The sequence below is a fragment of the Ornithodoros turicata genome, chromosome 3 (assembly GCF_037126465.1).
Source record: "Ornithodoros turicata isolate Travis chromosome 3, ASM3712646v1, whole genome shotgun sequence".
Taxonomy (NCBI): Eukaryota; Metazoa; Arthropoda; class Arachnida; order Ixodida; family Argasidae; genus Ornithodoros; species Ornithodoros turicata.
In genome coordinates this window covers 25257569-25268604 of record NC_088203.1, presented here as the reverse complement: position 1 = coordinate 25268604, position 11036 = coordinate 25257569, and the positions used below count along the sequence as shown (strand labels likewise).

Below are 11036 nucleotides of genomic sequence, written 5' to 3'. Positions count from 1 at the left end.
TTCCGTACACAAGTAGCGAACAATTTAAATAATGCAGATCAAGAGAAGTAGCAGCAAGATGTGCACCGAAACATGAAACACAGCAACAGCGCTATTTCACATGCACACGGACAGATAAAAATGCCTGAAAGGTATCTCCCTCTGGGTCTTTTGTTTTACTTTCAGAAAGCAGGTTTCCAGAGAGTCACTTTTCCTTGTCGGGCACAAGGAGCGACACATCAACGCAAAAAATAAAAATAAAAGTAAAAGAGAATAAGTGTTCACCGAAACACGTGGTTGAACTTTCGCAACGAGCACAAGCAGTGCCCCGTATCGCATCTGTGACTTCCTAGTTACGACATTCCTAGGTACGACATTCCTAGCCTAAACGAACAAGAAAACATCCTATCGGTTTCCGTATCTACCGAAGCAGTATACTGCCTGCAATAAAGTTCAGCAGCATGGATCATGGAGGTGGATGACAGGTGTCTTATCAGTTATATTTGATCATTTGCCTCAGTTGCACGAGAATGAAAGTGGACGGCTTTCTGTTTACAAACATGTGGCGTTCCGAGAAGACCGTTTCGAACCGGTTCGAGGTTATATTTTGCTCTGGTTGGCAAGAAGCCGGAAAAACGCGTCGGCTGATAAAGCTGATAAATCTGATAGTTACCACCAGCATGCCCTCAGCGGTGGCGTTAGGTATCAATGACGTCGGGTCAATGACGTATCAGGTCGTCTATAGCTTTTAATGCACCCTGTTCCACTTTCCACTTGGGTATGTTGCGCCACATAGCGGACACGTTTTCTGCCACTAGCTATGGCTGAACTATTCACACAGAAGGTACGGAACTAGAAAGCGCGCAGCTCGTCTCCTCTATACTTTCCAGACGACGCATCAGGTCGCATTCGCCATGAACTGCGAGGAAGTCAAGGAACAGTACAGAAGGGACTTTGACCCCGTTCTGTATCAGGCAGCAGTGAAATCAAAGGACTTTCTCCACCTGTTCTACCAGCAACAGCTACATCATATCTTCGATGGTGGTATGTAACGGTCAATTTTTTATTCTAAAGTACCGCTCTGTGTACTGAACTTGAACAAAAGAAAATGGTAAATTACTGCTTCCTCGCTGAATAGAATATTTATATCACTCGTTTCCTTCCTTGATAGAATACGTACTGGTGTTTCGTTCCCAATTATCTGTGTATCGTTTATTCTCGTACCCGAGCGGGCGAAAGCAGTCTCATATGTACAGCTCCCCGCAACCTTAACTTGAACGCCGCTTCGCGTGGCGGAGAAGGAGAGACACCCTAGTGGGATTCAGCTGAACTATTGGGAGAGCGCGTTTCTGACTGTTCCACTCGCGTGTAGGGGTGTCCGTTATCGCTCAAACGGCTCGAAGGCAGGCGGGCGTTGCTTTCCGAAGACGCTGTTATCGGGACTGCGATTGTCTGTGTTGCTTATGTGATATATGCTCGATGATATCGGTAATCTCGGCGATATTCGAGGCATGGCCGCGTTGACATCTAAGAATGATTGTGTGCATCCGAATGGGTCAGCAATGATGCTGTATCAACGCAATGACGCAATCAAGCAATGATGCTGTACGCTGGGTGATATCGGTCGATATCACCCAGCGTACATCTCACACAAGCAACACAAACAATCGCCATCCCGATAACGGCGTCCTCAGAAAGCAACCCCCTTCTGCCTTCGAAGCGTTTGAACAACAACCAAACACCTCTACACGCGAGTGGAACAGCCCGAAACGCGCTCTCCCAATAGTTCAGCTGAATCACACTAGGCTGTCTCTCCTCCTGCTCCGCCACGCGAAGCGGCGTTCAAGTTGAGGTTGCAGGGAGCTGTACTGTCATAGCCACTGTTAACCAATCTCCCGTTTCCGTGGCCTCTCCCCGATAAGGGCTCGACTATGGGGGAACAGTGAAAACAGCATTGGACCGGTCGACCGTCACTTTGAGGGGGTGGTCCGTGATATATCGGGTGAGACAAACCGTGTAAGTAAACCGTGATATATCGGGTAAGATAAGGTCTTGTGACATGCATAAGACACAATTTGCTAACGAAGAACCACTATTTCTTACTGTGACAAAAGAAAAAAAAAAGAAATAATTGCGTAATTCTATAGCAGTGCTCCATCAAATTCATAAAGAGCACATATTTACGTACACTGTTGCATTCAGAGGACCATAGTTTACGGTAATCAAGAATCACCGCACGAAACGGTGTTGCGTCACGTCGCCAATGAGGTTTCGCGGGGCCTGAGCTGCTTGACTCTCTGCGCTCTGGTTTGTAAGTGAGAATACGAAGGTAGAAAGCAGCGCTTGGTATCCAGCGCTCTGAAGTAAAGTGTTGTACGTGAGAGCAGGCCCTAGGACGATTGCAATAAGTGGTCGCCTCATGTCACTGAGAACTTTGGTTTTGCTCTGAGATTGCAAGGTGTTGTTGAGCGAACCTGGAAGGAGCACATGCTGTCAACGAACACTGCACAGCGAAATCCTTTTTGCAAAGCCCCCCCCCCCCCTCCTTTTCTTTTTTGTACATTCAAACTAGAGAAACAGCTTCCTCTCTTTTTGCCCTTTGGATTGACCATTGACCACAACGATGCTTGATTTCTGCGGGCGTTCCAAGAGTGATAGTCCTGAACAATGTTTCAAAGCACAATTAAGATTTATTTCGTGCTTTCTAGGCAACGTGATAGCTTCGTCCGTACAGAATCGAGCCCCCTACTCGTGTATGGCTAACTCTTCCCTTGTCCTTTTAGAACAAACATGTGCCCCTCCCTCCACTGATTAAAAAAGGCTAAAAGGGTAAGAAGGTATAGGCTGTTTGGTTAGTTTGCTTGAGTCAGCAAAAAAAGGAGCAGTTAACTTTGTCACCTGACGAGTTCTTCTACTCGCATGATGAGCCCCCCCCCCCACACACACACACACACTCTATGCTGGTGCACAGCACCGCACAGCCAAATCAGGAACTAGAAACTCTGAAGCACATGTCTAATACGCGGGCCTATAGTAGACCGTGTTGCTAGCCCAACTGACTATAAAGTATAAAATCGCCGACAGCGCTGCCTCCTTCTTCTTGGGTTGCCAGACTCCAATCATCTTTATTTGATTGGAGGTTCTATTGTTCAAGCGGTCGAGAACAGATATCAATGCAGGCCTTTGTGGTGCATATCTCGCGGTTAATTTGTATTTCGCCGTGTATTGTTTGTTGATAGTATCCGCCCCCTGCCAGGTTCACCTTGAAATCACATTTTGAAATGAAAGTTCCCTAGTGACCTAAAATTACAAATTATTATAATCATAAGTTTGGCAAAGTATTTAATGGCAAACTATTGCACCTCTGTCAGACGGAGTAAGTCAGTATCACTTTCAAACAGTGACACTTGCACTTAGTGTCATTCGTGTGCTGCCACACGACATATTATACTGACACTCGGCAGAAAGTGCAGTAACGATTTAGTGAGTCCCCCCAAACTCACTTCACTTTTCTTCGGCTGACTGAGTGTGTAGCCTCGACGGCAAGCTTTGTGGTACAGGTAGAAGTATCGCAAAAAACGAGGGGCCCAGACATCACAATATTTTTAAACATGTATTTTCAACAGTTTGTTTATTTGATTTTAGTACAGTGTGACATTTTGCCGAAAAAAGGATGGCATTACTCTCCTGAACAGCCTCTGTGAACTTCGTTGTCTCGGCGATCCGGCGGCGGCCGTTTTTGTTGTGGCACATGTTTGAAGCAAATCTCTTTACTGTTAGAAGAGTATTTGCAGGAAGTGTTTATAAATCAAAGAAAAACATTCCGAGGAAGGTATTGTGGCCCGCGTCTAAAAATTTTGCCGCCGTTTATTCTTGATTGATTGATTTTAAAAGAAAAAAAAATGGAGATGTTAGTCTCGAGCCACTCGGGACTGGCTACTCCAGGACGCGTTATTAAGAAATTCGTTTATTCTTATCTATCGTAAGTGCCATCGTTGCTTAAGTGACACTTACTTTAGGCGTGTAGCAAGCATGCAGTTGGTTGAAGTGCATTTCACGAAAATTACACAAAGTTAGCCCGTGTGACAGGAGTATTAGTCACAGGCCTCCGTAGTGTTTTCGAAGATACGGTAAACACTTATATAGGGCTGGCACCTGGATATCGTTCAGGAAAGTCCCAGATAAGGAATTTTCTTTTGTGTGTGTAAGTGTCTGTTTCCACACGTGTAGACAACAAACGATAGGAGCGAACACCCGATTTCCAATCGAAGACTCCAATCCGTCCCTCGTTGTTCGCCGGTCGAGCGCTTATCGGAGCGAGGGCACGAACGGGGATTAGTTTGAAGTAGCGAGGACAGTACGTCTAATGTGAAATGTGTTTGGAATTTATTGTAGCTGCGCCTTCGTAAAGGTTCATGCTCTTCTATATCTAGCCAAAATTCGCTCAAGTTTTTTTGTATATCTGAATAGGTTGGGATATTCCCAGGATTTTCGTCTCGGAGCGGTGTTGGTGTTCCGTACGGGGGTGTGGCACCCATATTAGCAGCTTTTCTGGATTTTTTGTCCTTTGTAGCTGACATTAGACGAGTTCAAAAAATCCCAGAGTGCTTAGCGTCCTTTGAACTGTGGGAGTTTACTAATAGCAAAGAAACGGGTGGCCTTCAAACAGTTCCGATTTCTCCCCTATACCGGTCCATTGTCCACGACGTGTCAAGGTCAGCGAAAGCGAAATGTGAAGGATTATTCTTGTTCCCCCGCTCAGCAAACGCCCAGGGTGCAATGCGTGCGCAAAGAGCACTGGGCTTTTCTGAACTCGTCTATTGTGTTGCAAGATTTGTCGGAGGGGGGTGTCTTAGGGGGGTGTAGGGGGTGCTGGGAAAATCCCTGGTAAGAGGACTGTATTGCATTCACGTCATTACTAAACCCCTGTAGCACATGTCTCAGCGAGATTAGACCACGGTAGGAAAGTAAGGGAATGTTTGTCGAACCGATGTCTTCAAGTATCCTTTTTTCCAATGGTCGATATCCCAGTGGAATAGTTTCCCAGAACACGTTGTGAATTCAACGGATCATAACGAGTTCTACATTAATTTGTGTTCGATGTGAATAATTGTTGCATTGTGTAAGTCAAGTGGTCCTTTGCCCACATTCATGGTTGTTTTCTGTTTAGACTGCCTTTGAATGCGTTGCATTGTAACTAAGAGTCCGAGTGATATCCTGTTTTTTTCTTTCCCATCTTCTTGTCTATGCAACCAGGCCCCCTACTGTAAGGCATCGGCGATGTAGGTAAACAAATAAACAAAATAATACTTATGTGCGACAAGCGAGCTTGGTCTTCGACCAACATAGTGAATTGTGGGACACACAGCTCCCCGTTTCCAGGGGAGGACGTATTCACGCACGGGGGTGGTCCTTGTTTCGTTCCGACGGCAAGCACCATTCTCTTATCGCATGTGTCTGTCAATGACCTTTATCCTCGTCTTGTAACAGCGAACAGTTCGGTTCCAAGGTCGTGCTGAAGACTGGGAGGTGGTGGGTTCGAATCCTACCACCGGCTCTGCTGTCTGAGGTTTTCCTTGGGTTTTCCGAAGACTTTCCGTAACGAGGGGCGGGGCACTCGTCGAGAAGGGCACGTGATAAAACGTCCACGACGGTCTTCGCACGATACGTGAAGGGCGTAGCATGTGTCACGAGCAATCACGTGCTCGTCTTTTTTTTAAATTTCCGGAACACACGTTAGCTCGTTAGACGTACGAGCGATTAAGCGGATACTAACCCCTTCCCCCTGTCCCCCACTCCTTCCTGCATCTCCCCTGTACGTCGCTCATAGCCACAGTTATTTGGTGGCGCTAGCACGGATAAAAGAGAAAAAACATACATATTAAAGACTGTCGGTCACGAGCAATTACGGAAATCTCTGTCCACACATGGTTGTCCGCACCAGCTCCCGTGGCATAGTGGTTATAGGACATACCTGGTTAAATTACTTCTAAAATGTAATTAAATCACATTACTCATTACTCCAGCAGGAATTTAATTAAATTATATTACTCGTTACTGCAGTTGAAATGTAATGAAATTACATTACAATTACTACGAAAAAAGTAATGACATTACAAAGTCATTACTGCGAGCTTAATCGTAACGATGCTGAGGATGTGGAAATTCATTGTGGGCGTTGGAATTCTTTTAACTCGCCAGTTGCCAACTCTCACGCGAGCATTATGTTAGTCGTGTTTGATCCTCAACTCGGGATTCTACCGGTGTGGTGCGGAAACAAGATGGCCCTCCTGCTCTCCCTTGGACCTCAGTGTCGATACTCTGAAGCGAAGCTTATTTAGTGACTCTAGGTGGAACCAACCCTTGGGTGGAGCCTTCTTTTCTTCCCGAGGTGGCTCAGGAACGCGAATGAAGACAACAAGGCGACTAAAAACGCGACCTCATTAGTGTGTACCTCTAATACAAAGAAGCGACCCTCGACCTGCTTGCGAGAACATGGCTTTGTGAAACAAGGGTGTTCTCCGCCCGCGCTGTTTCGCTATGTCTACCAACGTCATGAATACGTCACGGTGACGTTTGTTTGGTAGACGTCTATTCCGACATACTCTCAACATCCGTCGTCTCCTCTCGTCATGTATCCCATTGAATAAGAGTCAAAGTACGCCACTATTAGGACCGCTATCTAGGCGTGTGTCGTCGAGTTCCTCGTTCCTGTTAGTTTCTTGCGATTCATGTCATGCGTGCATGCATGCATGTGCAAATACAGTTCAGTGACCGGGAGGGGTGATGCTTTGCTCTTTTTATATTTTCATCCTTTTCATCCATATTTTTCATCCATATATTTCCTCCTGTATACGTATATTTCCTATTACGCATCCTCCACATATTTCATGCTTTATATTTTCTGTGGGGTTCATTCATTTGAGGGTTCTTTGTGGGAGTAGCAGGTGACGAATTCAATTGCTCCCATTTATTATATCTGTTCAACTCAACTCTCGTGGGATTTTCCATCCAGCGGTCCACGAGGAACAAAATGACACCATTGTTCTGAAATCGACAGGCAAGGATGCGACTGTCCCTTCAATGACTCTTTGCTGTGTTCGGGGTTAAATTTCAGTCAGGGCCCCAACGTGCGGAGCAAATGCAATCTCGAGTACCAGAAGCCACGACTTTGTACTTTGTTTCCTAGAGTGTAAAGCGAGAAAATGCTGTCTCGAAGAGCGAGGAGGGTTAGAAATCCAGAGACGAAAACTCATCGGTACTTTTGTTGTTCTGCTACCTTTATTGTACCATTGTCTCATTCTGGGGATTTAATTTGTTTCAGATCTTATCGCTGGGGAAACTCTCATTGATGTCGGCTGCGGTCCCACAGCACACAGCCTGTTCCCGGTTACCAAGAGGTTCAGCGGAATTGTTCAGTGCGAGCTGCTGGAAAAGAACAGGGCTGCGGTTCTAAGGTGGCTCAATAAAGACCCTGAAATGCTGGACTGGTCATTCTTCGCAGAAAGTGAAGCGCGACTGGAGGGATATGAGTAAGTTCTTTTCGAAAATACAGACCTTTGGCGTTCTCTCTCTATTACTGAAAACAAAACACTTTGAAACGTTCTTGCCACATGTACTTTTATTATATTATCAGGTGCATCAGGTCTTTATTCCTCATCTAGATAGGGTACCGTTCTCAACATAGCCAGACACGTTGTTGGCTCTTTGTGTACAGAGACTTCCAATTGTGAGACTTTGCTGTGTCTAGACTAAACGTGTAAAAATATCGGAATATTGAACACCGATAGATATTGTTATTTGAGACAGAATACGGAGCTATACAGATATTCTAATTTTGTTCATGAAGGCTCTCGAGGAACTGTTGTCCTTCTACACACGAAGTAGCCACCATCTCCAAATTTTTCTTCGGTCATATTTATGATCGATTACCGGGAGATTACTAACGTACATCAATATCAGCGAGAAAAATATCTATTTTGGCGATACGATATCGGCATTCGGGATAGAAGTGTCGATATCCGAGAAGGAATTGCCGGCTTACGCAAAAGGAGGTGTCCTTTTTCACGAGGGAAGTAAAACATGGATATTTCTTTGGGGAAAATGTCGATTCGATAATATCGATACCCTTCCAAAACTGATTCGGACTCTTCCGTATGCTGCTCAGAAAAAAAAATAAATAAAATAAAAAATAATACGAATATGCATGCACAACGACAACAAAAGATTCTGACGAGGAGATGGGGTGTTTCACCGTGGCGGTGCGATACCCTACCCCATTGCATGTGTATGCATGCAACCATGACCATTGCGTTCTTATTTTTGATATCTTTGCAGAGACGTGAGAGCAGGAGCTGAGGAAATTCAAGAGCGAACCCGGAAAGCCATCAAGCATGTGGTACCATGCGATGTGTATGACCCGACAGTTTTGCCTGAAGAACACCGCATTGAGTATGACGTCGTGCTGACAGTCCTTTGTCTGGAAGCCGCTGCACCTGATTTGGCCGCTTACAACCAGGCATCTTTCAACATCTATCAGCTGGTCAAAACTGGAGGATTCCTTGTTCAATGCGGTGTCCTCGGAGCCACATCTTACAGAGTTGGGAAAACTGCTTTTCGAGCAATGTGTCTTGCGGAGGATATGGTAAAAAGCGCCATCGAGACAACAGGTTTTAAGATAAAGCGCTGGACTGTTGATGAACCAAGAATTGTTGAAGGGTATGTGTACAACGGCGCGTATGTGCTTGTGGCTGAGAAGTGTTGTTAGTCCAGTTTATGTAGAATTTTTACGTCTGGTGACTTTTTATCGCACTGTCGATATCTTATGGACGTTTTTATTGACTTGGGGAACTCCAGTATTAAAATATTTTATGAGAAGAGTTTGTTATTGTCAGAGCAGAGTTTGTCATTAGAACCGGCAAAAGTTTTTCCCTGGAAGCAAAGCCATGCATGAAAACGTATCGCGGAAGTGAAGCCCGGTGTCTCTCCCTTCACAGTAAAATATTGCTAAAAAATACAGGCCTGTACTCAGTTTAAAACAAGTTACTTTTGCTAAGTGTAACTACAGTTGCGGTGTTAATTAGGCAGAGTTACTCAGTTGTCGGAATACACGCGTCGAGCTAGCGGTGGCGCTCAGGTGTCAGCGCCCCTTGTGGCAATCTCTTCGTGCCTCTGCCGTATTCGGAGCCGACGACAATTATCCACACTGTCATTCTGTCACCGGCGACGTATATGGCCTCTTCTACGGTATCGATAAAGTTTTCGATAAAATGGAAAATCTCAATGAATCCATGTAATTCCTTCGGGCCTTTGGGATGAAATAAATAAATTCGTCTGGTGTTCAAGTACCAAGATATGAATAAGGCGCGAGATATTGATAACTGCAAAGTGACGTGAAAATCGTATGTGCGACTCCCAAAACAGGTTTGTACGTGTACTGTAAAAGCACATGTAGGTAAGACAAGACCTTAAAATCCTCTATAAATTCTGTGTAGAAGTAGATATTCTCGAACTTTAAGGGCTGGAAATCTCCGTCCGTCCATCTGCCGAAAACAGACTCCGGTGTTTTCGGCACCCACACGCCTTATGGTAGAAGTCTCTTCACATGCCGTTGGCGCCGTTCTCCAGCGCCGCAACCGTCCGATGAGGATTGAGCCCCCTTGGCTCAAGCCATCTGAAGAGAAGTATAGCACCTTGTTCGTGACATCTCTTTGGCGCCACCTATCACTCTGTGACGCACATTCAGCATCTCGAAGACCGGCAGTTCTACGCTTCGTCCGTGGTGGTCAAAACGCTGCCGCCGACGCACTGTCACGCCTCGAAGGTGCCACGTGTTTGGCCGTCATGACCTTCGACACTCTGGCCCACAAGCAGGAAATGATACGCTCCGTCACCTTATCTCGGACACTACAAAGCATTTCCTACAGCTTCAGAAACCGCCTCTGCCCTTTTCGTAATTTGGCATAATGTGCGACGTCTTTGGCCCCGTCCCGCGTCTCTGCTTACAGTCTTCTCTGCGCTTCACTGTATTTCAACAACTCCACAACATCAGCCATCCTGGGATCCGTGCCACGCAGCGACTGTTGTCATCTCGCTTTGTGTGGCCGGGAATGAACACGGACGTTCGCCGCTGCACGAGGGCTTGCATCCATACCTGGGTAAATTACTTCTAAAATGTAATTAAATTACATTACTCATTACTCCAGCTAGAAATTAATTAAATTAAATTACTCATTACTGCAATTTAAATGAAATGAAATTACATTACAATTACTACGAAAAAGTAATGACATTACGAAGTCATTACTGTGAGCTCAGCTGTAACTGTGTTGAGGACGTGCAGATTCGTTGTAGGAGTTGGAATTCTTTTAACTCGGCAGTTGGGGGGGGGGGGGCGAACTCTCTTTCTGCCAAGTGCTAACACGGAACACAGGCTCGATTATTTTGTGTAAACTAATGAGTAATGTCATTAAAATTATGGACAAAATGTAATTAAATTACATTACAAATTTCATAATGCAAAAAGTAGTGCATTACATTACAAATTACCAAAAAAAGTAATTCATTAGTGTAATTTCATTACAGTAATGACACTACTACCCAGGTATACTTGCATAGCAGGAGACCAAGATCACGCGTCGCACCAGGACAACCGTTCATCCCTTTGCCTTGCCTGACGCACGATTTCAGCACCTTCAGGTGGACCTAGTCGGTCCATTACCCCCGTACCACGACCATCCCTACCTCCTTACAATCGCGGACCGTTGCACACGGTGGCCGGTAGCGGTTTTCCTCCCCGACGCGACTGCCAATACCGTGGCGCACACCATACTCTTCGCATGGATCGTTCGATACGGCCAACCCTACCACGGTCGGCAGTTCCAGAGTGCCCTCTTCAAGCGACTCATAGTACTCCTCGGCGTTCACCACGTGCGGACCACAGCGGACCACCCTGCCGGAAACTGAATGGCCGAGCGTTTCCACTGTTAGCTGAAGACCGCTGTGTCACTGTGCCCCATTCGTGCCCCATTCGCTTGTCGTGGTCCATTGCGGGACGA

The 11036-nt window shown here is 45.7% G+C and overlaps 1 protein-coding gene across 1 annotated transcript; it reads left to right on the top strand.

Moving 5' to 3' along the window:
• Positions 1-669: 669 nt before the first annotated feature.
• Positions 670-8861, top strand: LOC135390071 (nicotinamide N-methyltransferase-like). Its single transcript, XM_064620081.1, has 3 exons — positions 670-1023; positions 7304-7511; positions 8317-8861. The coding sequence occupies exons 1-3, from the start codon at positions 894-896 to the stop codon at positions 8744-8746; spliced, it is 768 nt and encodes a 255-aa protein (XP_064476151.1). The 5' UTR covers positions 670-893; the 3' UTR covers positions 8747-8861.
• The last annotated feature ends 2175 nt before the right edge of the window (positions 8862-11036 follow it).

Bases quoted from the DNA above. Each gene is read 5' to 3' on its own strand.
- LOC135390071 (XM_064620081.1), top strand. From the start codon at position 894: ATGAACTGCGAGGAAGTCAAGGAACAGTACAGAAGGGACTTTGACCCC. The intron at 1,024-7,303 runs GTATGTAACGGT...AATTTGTTTCAG, and splicing joins ACATCATATCTTCGATGGTG to ATCTTATCGCTGGGGAAACT. The intron at 7,512-8,316 runs GTAAGTTCTTTT...ATATCTTTGCAG, and splicing joins GCGCGACTGGAGGGATATGA to AGACGTGAGAGCAGGAGCTG.